This window comes from Echinops telfairi, unplaced genomic scaffold (genome assembly GCF_000313985.2).
Source record: "Echinops telfairi isolate 266 unplaced genomic scaffold, ASM31398v2 ScPeMD7_2291;HRSCAF=2852, whole genome shotgun sequence".
NCBI classification, from domain to species: Eukaryota; Metazoa; Chordata; class Mammalia; order Afrosoricida; family Tenrecidae; genus Echinops; species Echinops telfairi.
In genome coordinates this window covers 18,653,483-18,678,022 of record NW_022106189.1, presented here as the reverse complement: position 1 = coordinate 18,678,022, position 24,540 = coordinate 18,653,483, and the positions used below count along the sequence as shown (strand labels likewise).

General features: G+C 43.8%; 1 protein-coding gene across 1 annotated transcript in view; it reads right to left on the bottom strand.

Annotated features, from left to right (window-relative positions):
- Nucleotides 1-21,345, bottom strand: part of LPCAT2 (lysophosphatidylcholine acyltransferase 2) — a 91,605-nt gene extending 70,260 nt beyond the window's left edge. Inside the window, exons 1-3 of the mRNA XM_004704664.2 lie at nucleotides 21,175-21,345; nucleotides 8,337-8,476; nucleotides 2,517-2,734 (exon numbers count right to left, since the gene is read on the bottom strand). Coding sequence (XP_004704721.1) covers nucleotides 2,517-2,734; nucleotides 8,337-8,476; nucleotides 21,175-21,345 — 529 coding nt within the window. The remainder of the gene's footprint in view (nucleotides 1-2,516; nucleotides 2,735-8,336; nucleotides 8,477-21,174) is intronic.
- Nucleotides 21,346-24,540: the final 3,195 nt, after the last annotated feature.

Below are 24,540 nucleotides of genomic sequence, written 5' to 3'. Positions count from 1 at the left end.
CACATTATGGTACCTTGAGAGTGAGGTACTAGAGTGACAAATCATGAAGACAGAGAGTGGACGCTCGTCTGACCTCTGCCTTATGGTATTTTGTCTTCTTTCATTAGCCAGAGGTCGGATAGGCCCACGCAGTTTACGCAATTGTTTTCTGGAAAGAATATGGGAAGTTAAGGTTTTGATTCTTTCCATTGGTGGTTGTCTTTGGTTAGTCCTGTCTGAAATGGTGAAAATGAATGTGATATGTGTAAATTTAAATTCAGGGGGCGAAATCGCCCCTTGAACTTCTCCTCTGAGACCAAGTTACTTAGTCAAAAGGGCTGACAGAAGGCCTGGCACTGACTTGATGCAACCAGAGGAGAGGCGTAAGGTCATATTACATATAAATGGGGTAGTTTACATAAGAAGTGGGATTGAATTGGACTGTTTTAAGAATGTGTTTAGGACCTGGCTGTACTAGGATGATAATGATTTCTTCTAAAAGTGTTAGAAATGATTATTGGGCCATATGAAAATAGAGAGTTTGTAAGCCCACTGCCTTCAATCATAAATTGGATCTTTAAATGGGTGTAGGCGTGCTTGCAAAGAAGGCTCTGAAAAGATAAGCCCTACCCAGTGCCTTGAGTCCTCAGGATATTTGCATTCGAAAAGACTTGCTGAAAGAGCTACTGGTAGACTGAAGGGGGGAAAAAGGGAGCATTTTGTCATTTTGAAGTTTGAACTAGTGGTTTGCACCTGAAGTTGGAAAAATTTGAAGCCATGAAGAAACCCTCCTCTCTAAGACTGAATACTAAAGGGAGCCTGCAGGTAGCCTGAAATGCTCTTTAGGCGACCAGCTGGATCCAATGGTTGAATGGAAGTGGGAGAAAAGCACTAATAGAGAGATGAGTTGAGTCTGGTTACTGACACCCATGGACCTGGTTCACAGGGATTAGAAGAGAAGAGAGCAGGTTGGCTGGTGTGAAGTTTAAAGAGTGGTGCAGAATCTGAGCCTATGGCATGATCTAGCCCAAGGGGGATAGGATTGTTGAGAATTTGTGATTGAGCCCATGGTCAAAAGGCGAGGTGGCCAATGGACACCCTAGGGAGGCTAAGTGAGATGGCCCACACTGAGTGGACCAGAACCCGACCAGATGAAGAGAAGATCTTTGAGCCTGTGAACTGGTGCATATTGCTGCCCACTTTATGGGTGGCCTGTCCTAATTTGACTTTGCTTATGGATGCAGGCTCACAAAGTTACAACCAGAATGAAGATTCTTTACATTAAAGAACATGCATGTCTCCTCAGAGCATTGGGTTCATATAAATGGGCAGTATAGAAATTAGATACGCCAAATGGGGGGGGTAAAGGCATGAAGTGGTTGGCTGATGGACTTTCATGGGTGGGTTAATATGTTGGTAGGATTATAGGACCATGGTTTAGGTTTTCACTTAACTTCAATTGTTAGGCATAGAATATTTTTGTTTTCTTGACTTATGTTTCAGTGAGGCTGGCACATTTTCAGTTGTATGCATTTTAGTTTTATCCTATTAGGCAAAAATATGATTTTACTATTGTCCTTGTTTTAAAAAGTATACAGGGCCAAATAATTTTGTACAAGTGCCAAGTTGGCCAGGGGTGGACTGTGATAGTTAGGGTTTTGTGTGTGTGTGTGTGTGTGTGTGTGTGTGTGCGCGCGTGCGCGCGCGCGCATGGCACCTGTGAGAAGATATGGTGGAGTTTAGCCTGTCAATAAGGTTGCAGCCTGATGACCTCATTTGGAGGTACCACTAATATAAATGGTTATTTGGAGGTGGGCCTCTCTCTCTGCCTTCACCTTCCTTTCGATGAGCCAGGCGGAGCCTTGCCAGGGCCTGTGATGCATCACCACCATTGGATCCACAAGACTTTCCACCCACAGGCCTGTGATATTCCTGCATTTTGCATCACTGCGTGTGCTGCATAAATTGAAGAAAGACGTATGGACTGGTATCAGACTTATGGACTTGATCTGGACTGGGCTGGGATGTTTTATTGATGCATGATTACTTCTTGATATAAAGTTCTTTCTTAGCCATATATGAGGGTCTCTGGATTTGTTTCTTTAGGCAGCCTAGCCTAACACAGGGCTCCCACTTTAACCCATAGCTTTCAGGAAACTCAATGCTCAGAAGTTTAAGCTCTAATAGAAGTTTCTTCCCACAATTTCTTTAGTTTAAATCTTCTAAATAAAAAATAATCAAGTATACATGGTATTTGAAAATTAATCTTTCTGTTTACAAATAAGAAAAGGCATGAAGGAACAGTAATAAAACTAAGTTTTAAAAAGAATTATCAGGGAAAGATGGAGAAATCACAAATCTTTTTTTTTCTTTCCAGAAATGCTTTCCTTCAGCATCATATTCTCATGAAAAAGAAGAAAGGCATATAAGATGTGTTAGTACTTTTATATCTCTTAACAAGCCGGCCAATAAAATGGACGTCATTTTGAAGGTACAGTGTGAGCATGAGGATACTTTGTTACGTTATTGGTACTTACTGCCAATCAGAGGAACGTGTGCATTCTCATTTCGGGAAACTATGGAAGGCATCCCGGCTATGACGCAGGCGATCCCATCGAAGAATGTTGAATGAGGCGCAACCACAAAAACGGGAGCTTCCAGGGGACCTGCGACCTCTCCTTTCACCGTAACGGTGAATCCCATGGAGAAGAACATGATGCGACCCAGAAATTTCAAAGCAGATTGAGTGATTTTCCTTTGAAAATAAACATTTCCAGAAGGACATAATTAGCTTTGCTAATTGAAGCTAACAACAGAGATTTACTCTAAAACATCATAAGGAAACCAGAACACGTCAACACTTTAGTTTAAAATATATGTTGAGAATAATTAGCAACATTTGCAACAAGACCTGGCTTTCAGGTATTAATTTACCTCATCCTCAGTCCACTCTTGCAAAGCAGCCAGTTAACAATAATAGTTCTACTTTGCAGATGAGGAAATGGAGGCACTGCGAGGAAAAGATCATTTTCCCAAAGACACACAGCTAGTACACGGCTTCATTACTCTGTTGCTACAAAGGACTATGAATGCATTTTCAACACTTTGCTCACCGAGAGATTCAAGAGTACTGCTATTCAGAGTAATGACGGTGAGAATCTAGGAGGGGGCTTCCAAAAGTTTGTGGGAAAATGGAATGAAAGGTAAAGGGATTTTCCCGTGAACTGTTTGAAGCTTCCTCAGAGATCTGTGTAATGAAGATGTGACTCACTCCCGACGCATTTATAGAACTCTCGTGCTGACACTGTCCTCAGAGCTGCGGTTCTCAACCTGGGGGTCACGACCCCTTTGGGGGTCGAACAACCCTTTCACAGGGGTCACCAATTCATCACAGTAGCAAAATGACAGTGAGGAAGTAGCAACAAAGATAATGTTATGGTTGGGGGCGGGGGGGTGTCACCACCACATGAGGAACTGTATGAAAGGGTCGCAGATGAGGAAGGTTGAGAACCACTGTCTCACAGAGACTTTAGGAAGAGCTTCTTAAAGGAAACCTCATTACTAGAACCAGATTTCTTATACCCCATCCAGAATCTGAACAAAGAAATCCACCTCCCCACCTCTTTGGAACAGAGTTGTACATAAATCATTCCAGAAATGTAGTTGTTGACTGAAAAAAGAAATCTGCCATTGAAAGTTCATTCATCGAACTGTGCCAGAAACTGTGCAGGGCACACAAGACAAGGTCAAGTCTCTGTCATCAATAAATCCAGGGCTGAAGGGAAATAGGAATGCAGTCAGTCTGGCAAAGGCAAACATAGGAAGGACTTCTTTATGTGAATAAGCACACAGCTTTCTATGAAAACAAGCAAGAAGCATTATCTCACCCACAAGGCATCTACTGAGAACTTTTAAAAGTAGGATTCATTCATGGTTGCCGTATACATGGGATTGATCACCGGGGGTTAGAGCCCAGCAAATAGCAACTATCTAGTGCTCAAAACATTCTTGTAATGCTATAGTGAGTACCCACTGCCATCCAGTGAATTCCAGCTCAGAGAGACCCTAGGAAAGAGCAGAACTGCTCTGCATGGTTTCTGAGGCTGTAAATATATTTTCCAACAATTTTATTGGCATTTAACTTGCATATCCTATAATTTAGTAGTTCAATCACATCAAGAAGATCTATACAATCAAATCACCAGTACAATCGGTTTTAGAACATTTCCTTCATTCTTGTACCCATTGTTATTGCTTCCCCATTTCCCCTCAACTTCTCCTACCCCTCAGGTTTACCTATCCTGGATTTCATATACAGAAAAATATTAAAAAACCCAAAAAGCCACGAGCAACAATAACAAAGTAAAACAAGTGAAACTAGAACAGAACAAATTTAAATGGATCATAAGGGAGATCAAGTGATAGGGTGCTACATTTTAACCTAACTGCATCTGCAACAATCCACTTTCCTTATGCATTCTGCGTGATAGATAGCAAGGCTATTCACATTCATGTCCATGGTCAGAGGGGATTCAACAGGGGCTTATTCCATGTATATTTCCCCTTCACCTTTTTTTTTCTTTCACCGAAACAGCTTTAAAATGGATCAAAAGGGAGAGCAAATGATAAGATGTACATTTTAACCTAACTACCTCTGCCATAGTCAACTTTACAATGCTCTCTGTCTGATAACAGGACTTTCACATCCTTTAACTATGATCAGAGGGGATTCACCAGAGGTTAAATCCATGCGTGGCCCCTGCAAATGGATTTTGGGTTTCCACTGTCATCCATAGCTTTCTGCAAACCAGATGTTCACAATTTAAACTCTGATACCATTCGCTCCTGTAGATGTAGATTATATTATTTAGTCCTTGGATCATGTGGCTGTTGTGCTTCTTCCATGTGGACTTCATTGATGGTTCACTTAGATGGCTGCTTGTTTGACAACAAGCCTTAAAGACCCCAGACCCTATTCCTTCTGATAACCAGGCACCATCTGTATTCTTCCCCACACTTTGCTGTAGCACTCAAATCTTCATGAGGGTGAGCATTAAGCAAGACCATGTCATAAGAATTAAATTTTCTTAGATTGGGGCTAGAATTAAGTGCAAGCCCAAAATCCATCCATTCATCTAAGGCAGTGGTTCTCAAACTGTGGGTCATGATCCCTTTGGGAGGTCAAAGGACACTTTCACATGGGTCACCTAATTGGAAAACACATAAATATTTCACAATATATAATTACATATTGTTTTGTGATTAATCACTATGCTTTAATTATGTTCAATTTATAACAATGAAAATACATCCTGCATATCAGATATTTACATTATGATTCATAACAGTAGCAAAATTATAGTTATGAAGTAGCAATGGAAATAATTTTATGGTTGGGGGGGTCACCACAACATGAAGAACTGTATGAAAGGGTTGCGGCATTAGGAAGGTTGAGAACCACTGATCTAAGGTTTACATAAGGCTCTGGTTCACCTTAGAGACATCATTTTCGTTTTTTGTTAGAGAGCATTTCCAAGATCCCTATTAGGTCAATGGTGACTCCTGGTGACCCTATAGGACAGAGCAGAATTTCCCTGGTGAGTCTCTAAGCCTGCAACTCTTCACAGGGGTGGAATGCCTCATCCTTTTCCCTGCAGAGCTGACTGGTGGTTTCAAACTGCTGACCTTGCCATTAGCAGCCCAAAGCATCAACACTACAGCGTCATTAGTTTAGTCAGTGGTACAAAATGTTTAAGACTGTTGAGAAAAGGAAAAAATACAAATTTGGATAAGGCTGTAAATCTTTATGAGAGAAGCCAGGCTTCATCTTTCTCCTTTGGAGCAGCTGGTGGATTTGAACTGCTGACCTTGGGGTTAACAGTCTAACATATAATCCTCTACCCTACTAGGGCTTCATGTACAATTTATTGTTGTTGTTAGGTGCCGTTGAGTTGGTTCCAACGCGTAGTGACCCAACATACAACAGAATGAAACACTGCCCAGCCCCGTACCATCCTCACAATTGTTCTTATGTCTGAGCTCACTGATGCAACCACTGGGTCAATCCATCTTGCTGACAGTCTTCCTCTGTCTTGCTGCTCCTCTATTTACCATGCATGATGTTCTTTGTGGGATGCAGAAGGGTTTTTCCCCAGGTTGTCCCCCCAATATATGTATGCAACACATGGTAAATGACTGTCCACTTGGAGGTCACCACAAGCTGCTTAGAGGTTACCTCCCTGAGGGCTATCAGCCATCTAGAGCTGATATCAGACTCTATAAACTGTCCCACCCTAAGTAGGGCCCACTTCTTTCTGATAAGGACAGTGGATTGTCTCCCTGAAGGAGAGACCAGAGACAAGGTTGAGCCCACTCAAGGAGGACCAAGGTTAGGCTGCCATCTTGAATCTAGGGTCCACCCATCTTGTCACATGTGTACCTTTAGTGCCGCCCCTTCTGATTGTGTGTAACCCCTTGCTTGTCCCACTCTGACTGATGTATGCTGATTGTACAACCCCTTCCTGTTATGAAGTAATCAGGGGGATTGCACATCCCTGGAAGTACATATATGCCGTGATTGGAAATATACCTGCCCATTCTCCCCTCTCTCTGTATGGACCTGGCTGCTGAGATCATGACCATCCGGGAGGTGAGCAATTGCATGCCTTATATTGTCTGATGTCTCTTTTAATTTTACCCCATTACACAACCACTCCTTGGACCCATTCGATTGTGGGGGCTGGTACCCACAGTCCCCCAGGCACTGATCTCTCTTGACAACACATCCAACATCTGTATTTTGGGCATGGACAATTGAGTGACGTGAATGATGTTCATCATGTGCAACCATTACCACTATACATTTTCTAATTTTTTTCCAGCATTCTTATTAGAAGCTCAATATCATCTAAGCAAAAACCACTCATTCATCATCCTAGGTTGTCATTAACCACCCACTAACAAAGAAACCAAAAATAAATAAATGAACCTTGCGTTAGGATCCTACTGGCACAGTGGGTGGGTGCTGGGCTTCACCTCGAGGTCAAGAATTCAACTCCACCAGCTGTTCCACAGGAGAACGATAATGCTATCTACTCTATTAACGGTTTGCAGCTCACCTTGGAAACTCTATGGAGCAGGTGTGTACTCTGTCCTGTAGCGCTCACACGAGTCAAAATCAACTGGATGGCAACGGCTGGGGGAAGCTAGTGTTACAAAACAAAGGAGAACGGTCTGCAAGGACCGACCTGCTATTGGGGCTGTGGTTGCATTTGGTTCTGTTCCCTTTCACCCCGGATTTTGGTTTTGTTTAGGTTTGGGTTTGTTTGGGGCTTTGTTTGTTTGTTGCTTGTTCACTGGAACATAAACTGAACAGTAAAATCTCAAGAACGAAAAATTGGAAGGATGTATACCCATTTGAGATTTGGGAGAATGGAGCAGACCTTTGAACAATTTCAGATAATTCAACAGGACTCCAAAATCCACTTATGGATTTTTATGGAATCCATGGAATCCACAGGAAGAGGCTCCACTGTCAAGGCGTACAGATGCCTGTGAGGAATTAACGTGTAACCAATATCCATCTGCTCCTATGATCACTATGCTAATTAGATAATGCTTCAGACACTGTTCCATTCTACCTCAACGCTGTTTCAAAAAACCTGGACTGTAATTATTATTAAAGTATTAATAATAGCAATTACTTAAAACAAAAAAATATATCACAATAGCTGCATTTAATTATACCACTGAACACTTGTTAGAAAGCATTTAGTTATTGAAGGACAAACTCAAACCAACTCGCTATGAGTCAGCTCTGACTCACAGCAACCCCTCTAGGAGAGAATATAGAAATGCTCCCTGGGGTTTCTGAGGCTGTACATCTTGACAGAGGAAGACAGCCTCACCTTTCTCCTTGGAAATGGCTGGTGGGTTCAAATTGCTAAACCTCGGGTTCGCAGTACAGCACACAAAGCACTTCACCACCAGTGGTCCTTGAAGGGCAAAGGCATTGAAAACAGACTGAGAAGAAGGAAAGAAAGCCCCGGCCGTGACGCTTCGATGGTTACAGGTATACTAACTGGGTCGTTTTCAGAACCAGGGATGCCCCACCTTTTGGCAATAACTCAGAGATCAAGATGTTCTCACATCAGAAAATCATGACTTCAACAAAAGATTATCATAATGTACTTTGGCAGTGTCTTTTATATGTGATACATTAAGACCATGGTTCTTCTGAGCAATAGTAAACTATTACAAATAAGTAGGTAAGCGATAGGGCTATTAGCACTGTCTAAACCATGGTAAACACTTCTTGACATTGATTTACCAAAGACTTGAACATAATTATTTCTTACCTCCTCCAACCTGTTATTGGATGAGTCAGCTTTTCAGGACAGCATGCTGTTGAAATTGCAGCAAATGGCCACGCCAGTAATAAAATCAATCCAACCAGTAAGGCACGGATGGGGAGCAGGATAATTCCAAGAAGAAGCATCTGCAAGCCAAGGTTGACAAAAGTAGATGAGTAGACACCAGAGATACAATGCTGGAGCTACGGAACAGAAACCTGAGGGCAAAGTTACCTGCCATTTATGTATCGAACAAGGGTGACTTACTCCCTACTCTGTGCCAGACAAGGACCTATGTATGCATCAAAGAGAGAAAGGAAACTAAAACAATATATGTGATTCCACAAGCCTATTCCATGTCAAAAGATACAGTCAAGAAAGCCAATTACCAAAAGGTACTATTGGCATTTTATAGATGTGGCAGGAGTCTACTGAGGCAACAAAGAAAAGGAATAGTGGATACAGCCAACAGGGAAACCTTCCTGGAGGGGGGTTGTTTCAACTTGAATTGTCTAGAAAGAAGCAGAGCCGGCAAGGTCAAATAGGGAATCTGTTGCTTGAGAACTATCCGTCGAAGGAAGAGTGCTAACAGAGGCGTTGGCATGTAATGAAGCAAATGGAAGAGTTTATATACTTGCCGGTTATTTCTAACAGGTGATGTGTGAGGGAAAAATTAAGACCAAGAATGAGAACGAGAACTAAAGAAATAAGAATGTGGGTGAGTCGGACTCCTGGCGACCAGTGGTTTGCAGCTGGACTGCTTTACAGTGTTTCCAGTGGCTGTGACGTTTCTCAATACACAGTGATTTCATTTGTCAAGGACCACATCTCCTCTTCTGCTGGAAGACACGCAGCTCCAGTTGGGCAGTGCCGAGAGTTCTAGAAAAGTGTGGAGCTTTCATACCTGGGGTTCAACATGACCAATGCCACAGACTTAAAAAAAAAGAAATCAGTGCGTTCTTCATAATTGTTCATCTAGTTCTTGACAAACATTTCTTGGTAACAGTGTGGATAAACAATTGCTTCTGGCCAGGAAGGGGTGGTACATCTAGGTGGGCGTTACACCTGGATTGGCCCATCTGGGCCAGGTGAATTCAATTCAGCCAATGGGGTCGACCAGGATTGTTGACCATGCCTCCCGACAGAGCCACCTAACAGATGGTCTCCGGATCCCACTGCGGGTCTCTTTCTTCTCTCTCTCAAGCAGCTTCTTGGCAGGCTGTGCGGGGTGAAGGGCCCTGAGGGGCCCGTGTAAACCTGAAATGTCTTCTATCTTTCATAAAACTCACTTGGATCACAATCCAGGCTCTGGAGTGAATTCTTTCTCCTTTGAAGCCAAGGTCTGAGCTATCTCCCACCCGGGGGAAACCTAGCAATTCTGTGGTTTGGCAATTTACGCAAGGATGTGATTTGGCAGTTACATGATGATATAATCACGCCATGATGTGATATACTTAGTCTGTGTTTGTGATATGTTGCAAATCTTGACCGTTCTGTGTTCATCAAGCAGGGTTGGGTCATGCTAACGTAGACTCCGTTACGCTTGTTATTTTAAAGAGGCAGGATTGGGAAGAATAAGCAAAAGAAACTTACGCCCATCTAGTGGATGCTGACTCAGCGACCACACAGGACAAGGTAGACATGCCCCTGTGGGCTTCCAAGACTGTAGTTCATTATGGGAGTAAAAAAAACCTGTCTTTTCACAGAAAAGTGGGTGAAGGGAGACGTTGGGCAGTGTAAGACACATGACAAAATCATAATAATTTTTCAATTATCAAGGATTCATGAGGGAGGGGGAGCGGGGAGGGAGGGGGAAAATGAGGAGCTGATGCCAGGGGCTTAAGTGGAGCACAAATGTTTTGAGAATGATGAGGGCAGTGAATGTACAAATGTGCTTTACACAATTGATGTATGTATGGATTGTGATAAGAGTTGTATTAGCCCCCAATTTTTAAAAAAAGCCTATCTTTCTTCCATGGAGCAGCGAGTGGTTTTGAACTGCAGACCTTGCAGTTAGTAGCCCAATGACTAACCACTATACCACCAGGGTTCCTTTGTTCAATTCACAGACCTGGTTCAATGTAATGGGAGTTTTCCCTGAGGTATGAACTTACATCACCTTTTTATCTTACAAGAGTTAAAAGGAAAAATAGTGAGTTGAGAAAAGAGATCGGATAACACCAAACATGAAAAGCTGGATCAAATTCACTGGACACAGAGCCTCCATTGCACCTAGAAAATCCATTGGTCTGAGAACTCCTAGACCTAAGGCAAGATTGATGCCAAGACACATGTAGATCTCCAAAGAACAACACGAATATTCAAAGGAGACAAGGACCTTCCTTGAGCCCCAAACCAAAAAGCCTTCCCTAGATGCCCTAAATAAGAACTTCTAGACTCCTAAACTGTGAACTTTCTATGTGTAAAACCGTCCAATTACGGTACTTCTGTTATACCAACACTAGATGACTAAGACGCGCTCTAGTGAAAGTTCAATCATCTGTTTACACATCCTTTTGTTGATCACCTACAAATGAATATCCTCTTTCTGTTAAGAACTTCGCTCTCCTGATGCTCAATCAAAATTAATGTCTTCACTCTGCAGAGCTAGTAGGCCTCGCCTTCAGAGTAAGTTGAACTGTATTTGGAACCAGGCAATACCAAATGGGAGGGGCATATTCAGGACAAACTCAAGCAACAAAAGGTCAACACAAAACAATCAAGGAAGCAAGTAGGGCTTCTTCGTGTATCTTGTTGTTGGTAAGGGTTTTCAGAACAGAACTCAAAGTCAAAGGAGGCACACATGTGACAAGAAAGTCAAATCGGGGTATAGGGTCAGTTTTCTTCGAAGGATTTTGCTTCCTTGACATACAATACTCTTTGCATCATTCGTGGTGTTTCATTTGGATCTAGGTATGAGATAAGCATTTCATATATTTGATGAATCCTATGATGAATCAAAAAGAAAGGATAAGAATCAAGTCAGTGAGAATGATGAGGGCAATGAATGTACAAATGCGCTTGACACAATGAATGTATGTATGGATTGTGATAAGAGTTGTATGAGCCCCTAATAAAATGATTTTAAAAAAAGAATCAAGTCAGTTTCTAAGGTGAAACAAACCCACTGGAGACATGAGAAAAGAAGAGTCAGGCATAGGAGGGGTTGCATGTAGCCAAGTAGTTTTTTGGCAAAGTTTCCTGATGTCCTGTTTTCCTTCCCTAGTGATATTTATGCAGGCGCGGCAAGAGTACACCCCCCTCCTTGCAGATCACCGTTGTTAATGCCACCTTAGCCAAAGAGCCTCAGAGCTTTGCAGAACAATCCCTCTGCGTGCAACACCATCTGCAATCTAACTCGGGGGAGCGGGCAAGTTGTGACTAGTTTTCTCAAGTTGGGGAACACTGCAATTCGGTAAAACTGCCCCAAAAAGTATCCAATCCGATCCAGGTTCACCAGCTACTGGAGTGTGGTCTGCCATAGAGTTTCTCTATTTGAAACCAGGATCTTTAAACCAATTAGCCTGATGTGTACATTAAGTGATGATTATAAAGGTAGCTATTTAGGGGAACTCCCAAACTATCTAATGTGTAAAAATCACTGTCGTGGTGTCCATGCTGACTCATAGCGCCCCCTGTGGGTTTCCGAGACTGTAACTGTTTATAGGAGTAGAAAGCCCAGGGTTTCTCTTGAGGTGCTGCTGGGGGTTTCGAACTAGTGACCATGCACTTTTTTATCCTCCAGCCACGCAAACGGGAGAATGCCCAAGCATAGGGGTTATCATTTGGATGTGCATCTTCTACTGTACTCTCCTTTGATGCCACACATAAAATATATATATCCAGGAGGAGCACAGATCATACTGTTTCTGGTGCAATTGTCTGGGAAAGGAATATTTTAACTAACCTGTTTTGCATAAGGGGAATTGTTAAAGGGACAACTGCCCTAATCTTGCTGGGCTCTAGAGATCAGTACAAACGATGGACAAGCCAGTTAATTCAGTATCTTTTCCTTTAAGCAGTTGAGTAATTTGGTTGCACTTTGAAGTAAACTCATGAAGGACCAGGAGAATCAGCAGGGCGGTGTGGGAAAGTATTATTAATATTTAGGCAGTCCTTCTACAATATGTTCCAACTGGCAAACAATTTTACCTTAAAACAATTAAATTCCTACTCCAGGATATAAGCTTGATTGAAGCATGGTACCTGAGGTTGGGCTAACCATCTAGGGGGATGCCACGGCTTAACACCTATGGCCCACTTAAAGGTAATGTTGAAATTAGTAAGCAGCATTGGGCTTACAAGACTATCATTTGATATAGGAAACGCTCATGGATCTGAATTTCCATGTCCACACTGTAGATGAAGATGATGGAGTCAACATTCTGTCAAACTGCTGCCATTACCTACAGGTTGGGCTAATTTAATAAGTGTATTCTCTTTCCATACGGTGGGAGGCACCATTGAAGAGAGAATGATAGAAGTTAAGTGGACCTTTGTGTTAGATAAATCAAGGAGAAAGGCAAATATGAAGTAAAGCTAATAACTTTAAGACTCATGACAATTATAAAACAAAGTCCATAAAATTCAGCGAGATTCGTGGAATCTTGTTCTGCAGCATTAGGATGAGCTCTTTACCACCATTGCCATCAGTTTCTAGCTACTAGGGTATTCATTATTATTATTTTTTAATTTCACGAGTCTTTTTTTTTTTTTTAAATGCTACTAGGGTATTTTTAAGTATTAGTAGTTCTCCAAAGAATTATCCATTGCTCAGAGGGTTTGTGGCCTTCTTAAGTTGTGACAAATCTACTCAGGTTTTTAAAAATTCCGTTAGGGTAATCCCACGGAAGGTTAAAACTCCTCTTTGCTTCCATATCCTGCTATAATCGTGTACATTCCCTCCAGAATACCTACAATCGGTGTAAAAAGTAACAGACATTGTAGAAGCAAGCATTTAAGCTCTAGCCACTCCAATTGATTTGATTCTGACTCATAACAACTTTATATAGAGTTTCCAAGACTGCACACTTCTACAGGAGCAGACAGCCTCATCTTTCTCCTGAGGAGCAGCTACTGGGTTTGAACCATTAATCATATAGTCAACAAGATGTGTAACCATAGCAGTACCAAGACTCCTTTATAAACCCTAATAAGGGCAATTAATTCTGTTTGTTAGGCCAAAGTAGCTCTGGGAAGATTGACTCTTAGGGACTTCAGATGTTGCAATGATATATCCAGTCTGATAATGCAAGATAATAAAATTTCATTTTAAGCAGAAGCCATCCATAAACAAAACGAAATCAGGACTAGTGAAAGGAGTCATACTTAATTTTTTAAACCAATTTCAAACTAATTTATTAGTGCACCACTCACTCTTTAATTTAAAAAAGTAAATGACAAAACAAAAAAGTGGCTCCAAAAATCGTCTTATGCCTTTCTTTTAAAAAAGGGGAACTGTTTCTTTTCAGTTCATACCCACCCCACGCACGAATCATAAAACACCCCATTTAATTGTCTGGGTCAGGAGCATTCCCAAGATGAGAGTTTGTATTTCGCGCTCATATTTCCTGGTTTTACCAGGAAAACCGCGCTTTCCTTTGTTGGGGGATTGGTGCTGCTGTCTCTCCATCCTCATCTTGGCTGCGGGGCATGTCCTCCGGTCCACTCTCTTCATCGTCATTCAAAGCTGCAGCGACTGCAAGGGTTTGGGGACAAGAGTGGGAGCTGTTTCTAAATTTAGGCTCCCTTCATCCAAGTTTAAAGCTGATGGCTTCTTTGTTGTCTGACGACCTGTGGCTAGTCCAAACTCGGAGACCTGCTGCTTCTTCAGCCGATTGTTTCTCAGGGCGGAGACGACTGCCATTTTCCCTGCCACGGTCTCTCCATTCTTAAGTTTTTGGGGTTTTTTTGAGAATCAAAAGTTCTTTAGCACAGAGGATGCACAGCTGTACAGATGGGAACTGGAAACGCAGGGAACCTAGGACAGATGAACCCCTCAGGACCAGGGGTGACAGTGGCGATACCAGGAGGGAAGGGTGGGGGGTGGGTAGAAAGGGGGAACTGATCACAGGGATCTACACATAACCTCCTCTCTGGGGGACGGGCAGCAGAGGGGTGGGTGAAGGGAGACGCCGGGCAGTGTAAGATAAGATATAATAATAATTTATAAATTATTAAGGGTTTATGGGGGGGAGGGGAAAATGAAAATGAGCTGATTCCGGGAACCCAAGAGGAAAGCGAATTTTGGGAATGATGAGAGCAACAAATGTATAGGTATGCTTTACACAAATGATCTATATCTTGTGATGAACTGTATGAGCCCCAATAAAATGATTACCAAAAAAAGTTCTTCAGCTAACCTGAGGCAGTTGTTCACAGTGTGAATATGGTTGTCCGTTAGGAGGGAGAAGGCGACTGGCTGAAACAAGTCATTGCTAGAGCACATGAACAGATGCTCCGCATCATTAATCAATAGAAAAGAGCAGATTAGAATCACAATGAGATACCATTTACACCCACAATGCGGACGAGACACCGAGCTCCTATTAAGTGTGATGGAAATGCTGGGGAACAATTACTGATGGTGGAACAACATTATGAATATTGTTAGTTTCCTTGAACTGGACATATGAAGGTTACAGAAATGATAAATGTTTTGTTTATATTTACCACACACAAAAATAATGTATACATAGAGCCACCATAAAAAAACTAATAATATATTAAGACAATGGAATAATCTGTAATTTAAAAGAATCAACTACTACTATAAATGGCAATATAGTTTAATCTCAAAATATGAAGAAGCCAGACATGAACGAATGCCTACTGCAGGATTTCATTCAAGTGAAAATTTCACACAATAGTGAAAGACTAGCTATCGGTGGCTGCCTACGGCCCAGGAGGGACATCACCTGTAGAGGCACACAAGGAAACGTTCTGTGGGGATGGAAGTCGTGGTGAACTTGATTATGGTGGATATGCATTAGAAGAAAATCGCAGCCTATGTACCTAAAAGCAGTGTATTTTATGTGAATGATATACCTTAATAAAGTTTGATCTTTCTAACAGACTGCCAACACCAAGTATCAGAGGATGCAGAGTGATTAAAATTCGCATATATTGCCTATGGAAATTAAAATAATCAATCACTATAGAAAACTATTTGGCAGGTATTTTTCTTTTTAAAATCATTTTATTGGGGGCTCATACAACTTTTATCACAATCCATTCATGCATCCATTGTGTCAAGCATATTTGTACATTTGCTGCCATCATCATTCTCAAAACATTTTCTTTATCCTTAAGCACCTCATTTTTCCCCCTCCCTCCCCGCTCTCCACTCCTTCACGAACCCTTAATAATTTATAAACTATTATTATTTTGTCATGTTTTACACTGTCTGACATCTCCCTTCACCCACATTTCTGTTGTCCGGCCCCCAGGGAGTGGGTTATATGTAGATTCTTGTGGTCAGTTCCCCCTTTCTACCCCACCTCCCCTCCACACTCCAGGTATCGCTACTCATTATTGGTCCTGAGGGGTTTATCTGTCCTGGATTCCCTTTGCCAGTTTCTTATAAACTTAAGCTACATTTGTGACCCAGCAATTCCACTCCTGGGTATTAAGAGAAATGCTTAAAGGGGTGGCGATTGACTGCCAGGACGGAAGTGGTGGATACAGTGGACTCGTGGTTACAACGTTGGGCTGTGATCCACGGGTCAGCAGTTTGAAACCACCGGCGCTCCTCAGGAGACAGACAGAACTTTCTGCTCCACCCACACTTAGTCTTGGGAATTCACAGGGACAGTTCTCTGCCCTACAGGGTCACTCTGAGTCGGCAGCCACTCAGTGGCCGTGAGTTTGGTGTTGTGTGTGTGTGTGTGTATAAAGGACATTCCAGGAAGACTAGGAAATATTTGTCAAGGCATATATTAATCAATATGAAGAGATAAATTTCTTCTCTGACATGTCTGTGGTGTTGGTCACAGCATTGTCTAACCACGAGAGCACATTGTATTTTCATTTTGTCCTGCTCAACACGACTTATTGTTCCTACTCCTAACAGAATAGGGAATTTTGTTTTGGACATATTTGACATCAAAAGTAGGGTATCAAACCTGTATTCCCTCCATAAACCCCTAAGGAATTGATGGTTTTCCATCACACTTAACAGAAACTCGGTGTCTCTTAAGCATTGTGGGTGTATATGGTATCTCACTGTGATCCTAATCTACATTTTTCTATTGATTAATGATGCAGAGCATCTATTCATGTGCTTATTGGGCATTTGTAAATCTGCTTTGGAGAAATGTTTATTTAAATAATTTTTTCATTGTTAAATTGAGCATTTGTCTAACTGATGAATTCAAAGAGTTCTTTGTATGTTCTGATACCAGAGTCATATCAGATTCATGGCTTCCAAATATTTTCTCTCACGCTGTCAGTTGTCTGTTCATTATTTTGTAGGGTACTTTGAAAGCCCCTTTTTTTTCACCTTTGAGGAGTTTCCTTGATCTAGTCCTTTGTTAGTACTTGTACAAGAAAATCCAAGGCCAAAAAAAGTCATCAATGTTCTTTTCTAAGATTGCATAGTTTTAATTCTCAGATTTGGGTTTTGATCCATTTTAAGTCAATATTAGCAGATAGCCCACTGTATTGCCACCATGTCAAAAATCAATTGGTCATAGATGGTTTATTTATTTTTTTTAATAGATCATTTTATTGGGGGCTTTTATAGGTCTTATAACAATCCATACATCAATTATATCAATCACATTTGTATATATGTTACCATCATCATTTCCAAAACATTTTCTTTCTACTTGAGCCCTTGGTATCATCTCTTCTTTTGCCCCCTCCTTACCCCACCCTTGTGACCCCTTGATAATTTTTCTTTAATTACTAAATACTTTCATTGGGGGCTCTTGCATCTCTTATCACAATCCATACATTCTTCCAGTGTGTCAAGCACATTTGCACATATGCTGCCATCATCATTTTCAAAGCATTCTCTTCCCACTTGAGCCCCTGATATCCGCTCCCTTTTTCTTTCCCTCCCCTTCACTGCTCACCCTTCCTCACGAACCCCTGATAAGTTATAGAGTATTATTTTCATATCTTACATCGTCCTCCATCACCCCTCACCCACTTTTCCATTGTTTGTCCCCCTGAGATGGGGTTATAGGTTGATCCTTGTGATCGATTCCCCCACCCTCCCCTAATCTTCCTGGCATCTCTACTCTCATTGTTGGCCCTGGGGGAGTTTATCTATCCTGGATTCCCTGTGTTGTGGGCTCTTGTCTGTAGCAGTGTCCATATTCTGGCCTAATCCGATTTGTAAGGTAGAATTGAGGTCATGATAGTGAGAAGAAGGAAGCACCAAAGAACTAGAGGAAAGTTGTATGTTTCATCAGTGCTATACTACACCCTGACTGGCTCATTTCTTCCCTGTGACCTCTCTATAAGGGGATGTCCAATTATCTCCAGATGGGCTTTGGGTCTACATTCTGCGTTCCCCCTCATTCACATTGATATGATTTTTTGTTCTGGGTTTTTGATGCCTGATATCTGATCCCATCGACACCTCATGATCACACAGACTGGTGTGCTTCTCGCATGTGGGCTTTGTTGCTTCTCAGCTAGATGGTCACTTGTTTATCCTCAAGCCTTTAAGACCCCAGATGCTATAGCTCCTGATAGCCAGGCACCATCAGCTTTCCTCACCACATTTGCTTTTGCACCCATTTTGTCTTCAGCGATCGTGTTGGAAAGCTGAGCATCAAAGAATGCTGGGTTATTAGAACAAAGTGCTCTTACATTGAGGGAGTACTTGAGTAGAGGCCCAAATGTCCACCTGCTACCTTAATACTTAACATATAAATATATGGACATAACTCTATTTCCCTATCATTATATATATTTACATGTGTACATGCCTGTATTTAGATCTCTGTAAATGTCCTTTGCCTCCTCCTTCTTTCCTCTATGTCCTTTTACTTTCCTCTTGTCCCACCATCATGTTTGGCCTTCATTCAGGTTTCAGTAATTCCTCTTGGCTACACTGCCACTGATCAAACCCCACCAGGCATCATACGCCCGCCTCACCATTAATTTTAGATCACTTGTTGTTCCCTTGTCCCTGGGTTTGTTGACACTCCCATTTCTTCCCTCTGCCTCCCCCTCTCCCGTGTCCCCACGGAACTGTCGGTCCCGTTGTTTTCTCCTCCAGATTGTTTATCCCACTTATCTAGATAGACATGCAGAGACAATAATAAGCACAAAAACAAGACAGAACAAGACAAAACAATGAAAGAAAACCAAACCAAAACAAAACAACAAATACATAAATATTAATTAATATTAAACTATTTTCTAAATTTCATTTCTATACTCTTCACTACAAATGTACAAAACTACAATTGGTACTGTAGACTAATCTTGTATTCTACAGCCTTGTTGAACTTAGCACCAGTAGATTTTCTGGCTACTTTTAAGATTTTATATAGACAAGATCAATCTATCTATAAGTAGAGCAAATTTTACTTCTTTTCTAATGTGGATTCTTTTACCCTCTTCCTTGCCTAAAACTAGAACCTCCAATATGATGCTGAATCAATGTGTTGAGAGCAGAAATCCTGGTTTTGTTTTGCCATTAAGTATGATGCTAGCTGGGAGATTTTCATAAATATCCTTTATGACATTGAGGAAGCGGCCTTCCAATCTTAATACATTTCATGACTTTATTATAAAATCATTTTGAGGCATTAAAGTTATCGTGTGTTTTTCTCCTTTACAGTCTGTGAAAGTGGTACATTAGACTGGCTGATTTTCTTATATTGAACCAAATGCTGTATTCCTAGGATAAATCACGTTGTCTCTCATATAATCGTGTTTATATATAATACCGGAAGTAATTTTGTAAAATATGTGTTCGTGGTAATATGTTATCACTGAAGTCTCTGACAGGGTAGCTTGGAAGTCAGCTGATGATTAATTAGCAGAGGTTTCTTTAAGTGCCCAAACCTAGCAAGTCTCCTAGTGAATGTCTTTGATTTTCAGCCAGGCAGTAGTGTACACTCTGCCTTAGCCTTCGATTCTTACTAGCACAAAGCCTCCTGTTAGCTAGGGTGAGGGCTTAGGTTACTGCCCCATCTTGTTGGGCAAGTGCATACCTTGGCCACACACACAGCTTTTTCCAAGTGTGGCTTTTAGAGTCCCCGGGCTGAGGCAGAGATTTCCCAAATCCCCTGGGGACCTCTTGCTGCCTAAGTTTTCCTTTGATACTTTGGGCTCCAAGTGTTATTCATTAATTCAGGAAGGTATGATGTTAAGCAGCTCTCTCTAATTGTTTTTGACAGAGGACAGAGTCGTTTGATCCTCCCTCCATAACAGGAAGCTAAGTAGATGGACATATTTTCACTTAAGTATGACTGATTTGGCTACTTCCGATGGAATTTAATCATGAGTGATGGTCAATATCATTAGAAGCGTTTTAACATACAAAATGAACATCTGTCCATTTGAAGCATGAAGGTCAGATATTTAAGTTTTTCTTAAGAGATATTACCACATGCATGGCCTTCCTCTTCCTCTCTCATCTTCCTTCTCCTAGCAGTCCACCCACCACTACTCTAACCACCAGCTGCCTATGACGAGCATGACTGATATTTGGCCCAGCACTCAACCTGCCCCAATAAAGGAAACCACAGCATCCAAGTTGGCTGTGCAACATTTGCACGACCTCAAGTTCAAATAAAGAAATGAGCGAAATGGACAAGGAAACAAGGAAAATTTCCCCCTCCCCGCCCCCACCCAGAACGCACTATGATGTGCATAGTCTATCTTGTTTCCTAACCACTAAGTTCACCCAAGAGGAAGTCCAAAGCTTGAGAGTAAAAGCAGACTTTTGCACACACACACACAAAAGGAAACTTTCTTTATGGACATAGCTATTTTTTTTTTAAATTTTCGGACGTAACTATTTTTAACAGTGGCAGAAAGGCTGGTTACCTCTCATCCTTGAATCTGGAAGTGTGGGGGATGACTTAGAACCACAATTCATGAGCACCCAAGCTGGCTTGCAGGTTTCTTGTTTCTGGTTTTGTTCCAGTTCTCCATCCTCCACAACCCTGCTCCAAGCCCTGGTGGCAGAGTGGGTGAGGTTGGCTGCGAACCTCAAGGTCAGCAGTAGGATTTCACCAGCCATCTGGCTGAAGATGAGACGGCTCCTGTCACGATTCACAGCCTCGGAAGGGCACCGGTGTCTACTCTGTCCTCTAGGGTCACCATGCGCTGGAATCAGCTCGAGGGCGGTCGGGGACGGCTCTGCTCAGCTGGGATACCCGCCCAGCCTTACCCATCGGTTCTAACTTAGCTCCAGGCGCTTGCCACCCCAGACGGACTCCCCGTGAAGCAAAGGCAGGCTTCCCCAAACCTGCTTTCTGGTGACAGTTCTGCCTCCCACCACTCTCTCACAAATCCAAGTGCCTCGCATAGATTCACCATCCCTTCTCTGCCAGAGCCAGGTTCATGCCCACTCCCTTACCCCAACGTGGGCATCTTCTCCCTTCCTCAGACCGTGCCCCCCAAGGGTCCTCCTTTCAAATCCACAGCCCCCTTCGAAAGACCCCCTGTCTCCACTCATCCCCTTCTCCCTCAGCTGCCTTGGCTCCCCGGATTCTGGGCCCCCAGACTTCTCCCATCTGAGTCACACCCCTCAAACTCTCTCTTCTGGGCACGCCCCTCAGACCCCAAGTTCTACCTGGCCCCGCCCCGCAGACCCTGGCCTGTCTGGCCACGCCCCCTCCAGACCAGCGCCCTCCTGGTCCACGGCCCTCACCTGCAGCCGGCTCCCCGCGCTCATCTGGGTCTGCTGCACGAAGGGGTTGGGCACGGGCGGCGGGATGAAGGACGCCTGGCGGGGCACCATGGGCGGCCGCAGCCCCGCATCTCCGACGCCCGCACCCGGCACCGTGGCCGCCACCGCCGCAGCCTCGGCGCACCGGTTCATAGCTGAGCCAGGCGTCCGACCCGACCGACCGACCGACGGGCGCACAGCGCCTGCGAGCGTCGCAGCCAGAGCCTCAAGGGAATCCCAGGCTGAGGTGCCGCTCCCGGGTCTCTGCGCAGGCGCCAGTTACCTAGCCGGGCGCTAGCCTGGCCCCGCCCCCGGCCCCGCCCCCCGGCGCTAGCCCCAACCTTCAAGGTGTCAGACACTTCCTCCTTGTTAACACAGTCCCGCCCACTGGAGGTGGAGGTTTTCCCTTCGGAAGCAGGATCCTAAGGGTAGCCTGGTTTTGCCATCCCCTCAAAGAGACAGTTGAAGCAGAGTTCTCTGCTGCAAAGATTTCCAACATATTACTGGCTCTACAGCCTTCATTACTGGTTCTGTGAAAACCGTTTGTGCACAGTTCAAAGGTTTGCAAGGCATACATCGCAGCTTGCTTACACAAACAAGCCATATGGAAGCCCTCAAGAGTCTCGTTTCCCAATATCGCTGGCACCTCAAGACCCAGAGCACACCAGCTGAGGTCTCTGCAGCTTCGTTCTTCCCTCCTCCTGGATTTAGACAGAAGCCTCGGAGGGTAGGTGAAAGTCCAGGCTGAAGCAGAGACTGGACCAAAGACCAGCACCTTTGCCTTCCTCGGATGTCACCTCACAGTCTTTATCCTGGTCCACAGCACTGCCCCCCACCCCCACCCCCACCCCGAGGAGCCTCTTCAAAAGCCAACTAGTTGACAGCAAGTTGACGCGGTCTCATGGTGATCTCAGGTATGCCAGAGTAGAGCGGTGTTTCTCAGGGCTTCAAATGGTTGGTATCTAGGGGGTAGGTCATTGGGACTCTCTCCCAAGGTGCCCCTAAGTGCCAACTCTGCATTTAGCAATCAAGCATGTTAATAGATTGCACTAGGGACACAGAGATTTTACTTCTCCATCACTGCAAGTGAAACATGAAGGATCTTTTAAAGTGGACAGACAGACCCAACGGGACAGAGGCCTTAAATAACCCAGCATCACTTTCCAGGAAGATCAGGCTCAAGGCAACTGCTCTGTTTAGTCTTAGAAGGAACCACCTGTTGGGTTGGGTTGAAAACACCAGGCTTCCAGACATTTGGAAGCATGCAGCTTTAAAGATCACGCCGAGACTCGATCCAGCAAGACTAGGAGCAGCCACGGGCCCATCTCATCCAGTTAAAGAATCTATTCAGTTTTGTGTTGTTTGCTCGGTTTCCAGTGCATGCTATGTTTTTGCTTAAACCACGTTGAGTTGTCAGTTACAGTTGGGTCTTGACTAACACAAAAATCGGTACCAAGCATGGAATTTGGGTGATGGCTCTGCAAAGAAATATTGAACTATTACCAGAAGGAGGCAAAAACAACAGATGCCATCCAAGATGAGGAACCCGGCCCAGAAAAGGGAAATGACTTGGGCCGTGGCTCTGCTTCACCCTGGGGAAGTGCAGGGGCCTGTCTGGTCATGAGTGGCAGGGAGGGAAACAGGGCTGCCCAAGAACAGAGACCAGCTGGTGAAGGCCAGGCTGAGAATCTAGTTAGCTCTGGGACAGCTGCTCCCCCAAACTTGTTCCCTGTGGAATCTGAGCATCTCTTAACCCATCCAGACCCTGGTATGACCTCCAGCCACTTAAGCGCCCTGTTTCTTCATCCAGGAAGTGAGAGAAGAGTCGCCCCCACTCTCTGTGGTTGTGGTGATAACTAAATGATAAGGCCATGTGTCTTGATCATAGAAATAGTTCCTTTTAGCTAACTGCACCCAGTATGACTGAGGGCCTTGCGGTTGGGAGCCGTTCCATCAATCCCGACTCACAGTGACCCCACAGGAGAGCAGTAGACTAGCTGGATGGGTCCCCACCACCCACCTTTCAGGTAGCGCTAAACACGTAACCGTCACCTCTTACGGAGAATCTTAATAACAGTGTATTAAAGCCAAGATATAAGCATTCTCAAGGACTCAAGGCGCTCCCCAGAGTGGGCATCTTCAAGTAGGTTACAGCAGTCCTTTGTAACTTTTTAGTCTATCACTTGCTCAGAAAGCTATCTCTGCAGGGTCCTTCAGGCCATCGAAGTCTTCTCCAGAGATCTGTCCACTCCCCCAGCCCTTTCTACACCAGCCCCACCTTGAGCGGCTTACACCAAGGTGGACCATGCTGGAAGGCGCTTTTGAAAACCCCCAGGCTTGCACATCTCCGTTCCACAGCAGCTCCAGAAGGGCTAGCCAGGGACTCATTTGAAGCGAGCAGTCTAGCTCCAGACTTCTTTTCCTAGGAGCTGGGCTTAGAAAGCAGCATGCATTTCTCCCCTGGGGGTGTTCACTTGAGTGCCTTTGGCCATGACATCGAGGATGCTGCTGATGGAGAAGATGGGTTGAAGCCCCTCCTCTAGGCCCACGCTTTGGCCTTGGCTGGGACTGTTACTTAACAGCTATAAGGCCTATCATCCGTTTCCTCATCTACAAAATTCAGTGAATACAATCTCCATCTTTAGGCTAAATTAAGTGGTGCCAGTAAAGTGCTTTCCACAGAGGAAGCACTCTGTTTAATGGGGGGGGGGTGTTCTTGGGGAGACAGTAGGCATTGAGCTCACTTCGATTCATGGAGCCCCTGCGCGTGCCAGAGTAAACTGTGATCCAGAAGCCTGTCAATGGCTGAGTTTTCAAAAGTGGAGTACCAGGCCTTTCTTCCTAGTGACCTTTGAGGTGACTCCAACCACCCACCTTCTGGTTAGTAGACAAGTGTAGTAACCATTTTGGGTCTCAGTCAGTGGGGTCTCAGTCAGTGGGGAGGGTGGTGGTAGTGTTGCTGGTCATGGTATTGAGGAGTAGCATTAGAATTAGTATGATTGGTAATGAAGAAACTAAGAGAGAAGGGGCCCTTGGGCAAACGACTCCACAGCTCAAATTCTAGGACTGCTGCTGGTTTTGGTCCCGTCCCCCCCAGAAGAGAGGGGCTGTAGCTCACCTACTGGGGGGCAGGGGGCTTTACTTGGCAGTTCTGATCTTTTCAGCAGAGGCTACCTGAAGTGAGGGAAGTGAGGAGGTGGGCCTTTCACATTTCCTTTAGTGATGAAGGCTGCGGCCCCTCTCAGGATTCTGCTAAAAAAGCTAGCAAATGATGCTGCTCCGGCGCTGCTTATTCCTGCTGGCTGGCATTTCCCATGGGGAACGGTTGAAAGGAGAGAGCGGAAGGGC